Consider the following 396-nt stretch of genomic DNA (forward strand, 5'->3'; position numbering starts at 1 on the left):
ATTGTACAGACCGTCCGTCGCGTTCCTTCTCCTCCAACCACTCTCCAAGTTCGACATCTCGGCATGAATGCACTTCGGTTTCGGAGCGTTGGTTCCGCAGATCAACACTCGACCGTTCGTTAAATCCGGAGTTACGATTTTCACGTAGGTTTGGCAGTCGTGTTCTTCCTTCCCTTTCAATCTGCACTTCTTTTTGGCGACCGAGTCCGGCATCCAGTCTATCTTCGTAGCCGTCGAGGATTCTAGAGTTCGATCGAGATCGAACACGAACGCCGAGTTGTTCGCGCCCACGAACAAGGTTCGCCACTCCTTCACCACTCGCATTTCGACTATGGATGAGATGCCGACGCTCGTTGCGAAAGAGACGTCGATTTCGTTCGTCGAAGGCGATTGATC

General features: G+C 52.3%; 1 protein-coding gene across 1 annotated transcript in view; it reads right to left on the reverse strand.

The window, feature by feature from the left end:
- Positions 1-324, reverse strand: part of LOC117111382 (semaphorin-1A-like) — a gene marked incomplete at its 3' end in the record, with an annotated part of 1,072 nt that extends 748 nt beyond the window's left edge. Inside the window, exon 1 of the mRNA XM_033254295.1 lies at positions 64-324. Coding sequence (XP_033110186.1) covers positions 64-324 — 261 coding nt within the window. The remainder of the gene's footprint in view (positions 1-63) is intronic.
- Positions 325-396: the final 72 nt, after the last annotated feature.

The sequence above is a fragment of the Anneissia japonica genome, unplaced genomic scaffold, assembly GCF_011630105.1.
Source record: "Anneissia japonica isolate Jap-2015-1 unplaced genomic scaffold, ASM1163010v1 scaffold76938_len1257_cov85, whole genome shotgun sequence".
NCBI classification, from domain to species: Eukaryota; Metazoa; Echinodermata; class Crinoidea; order Comatulida; family Comatulidae; genus Anneissia; species Anneissia japonica.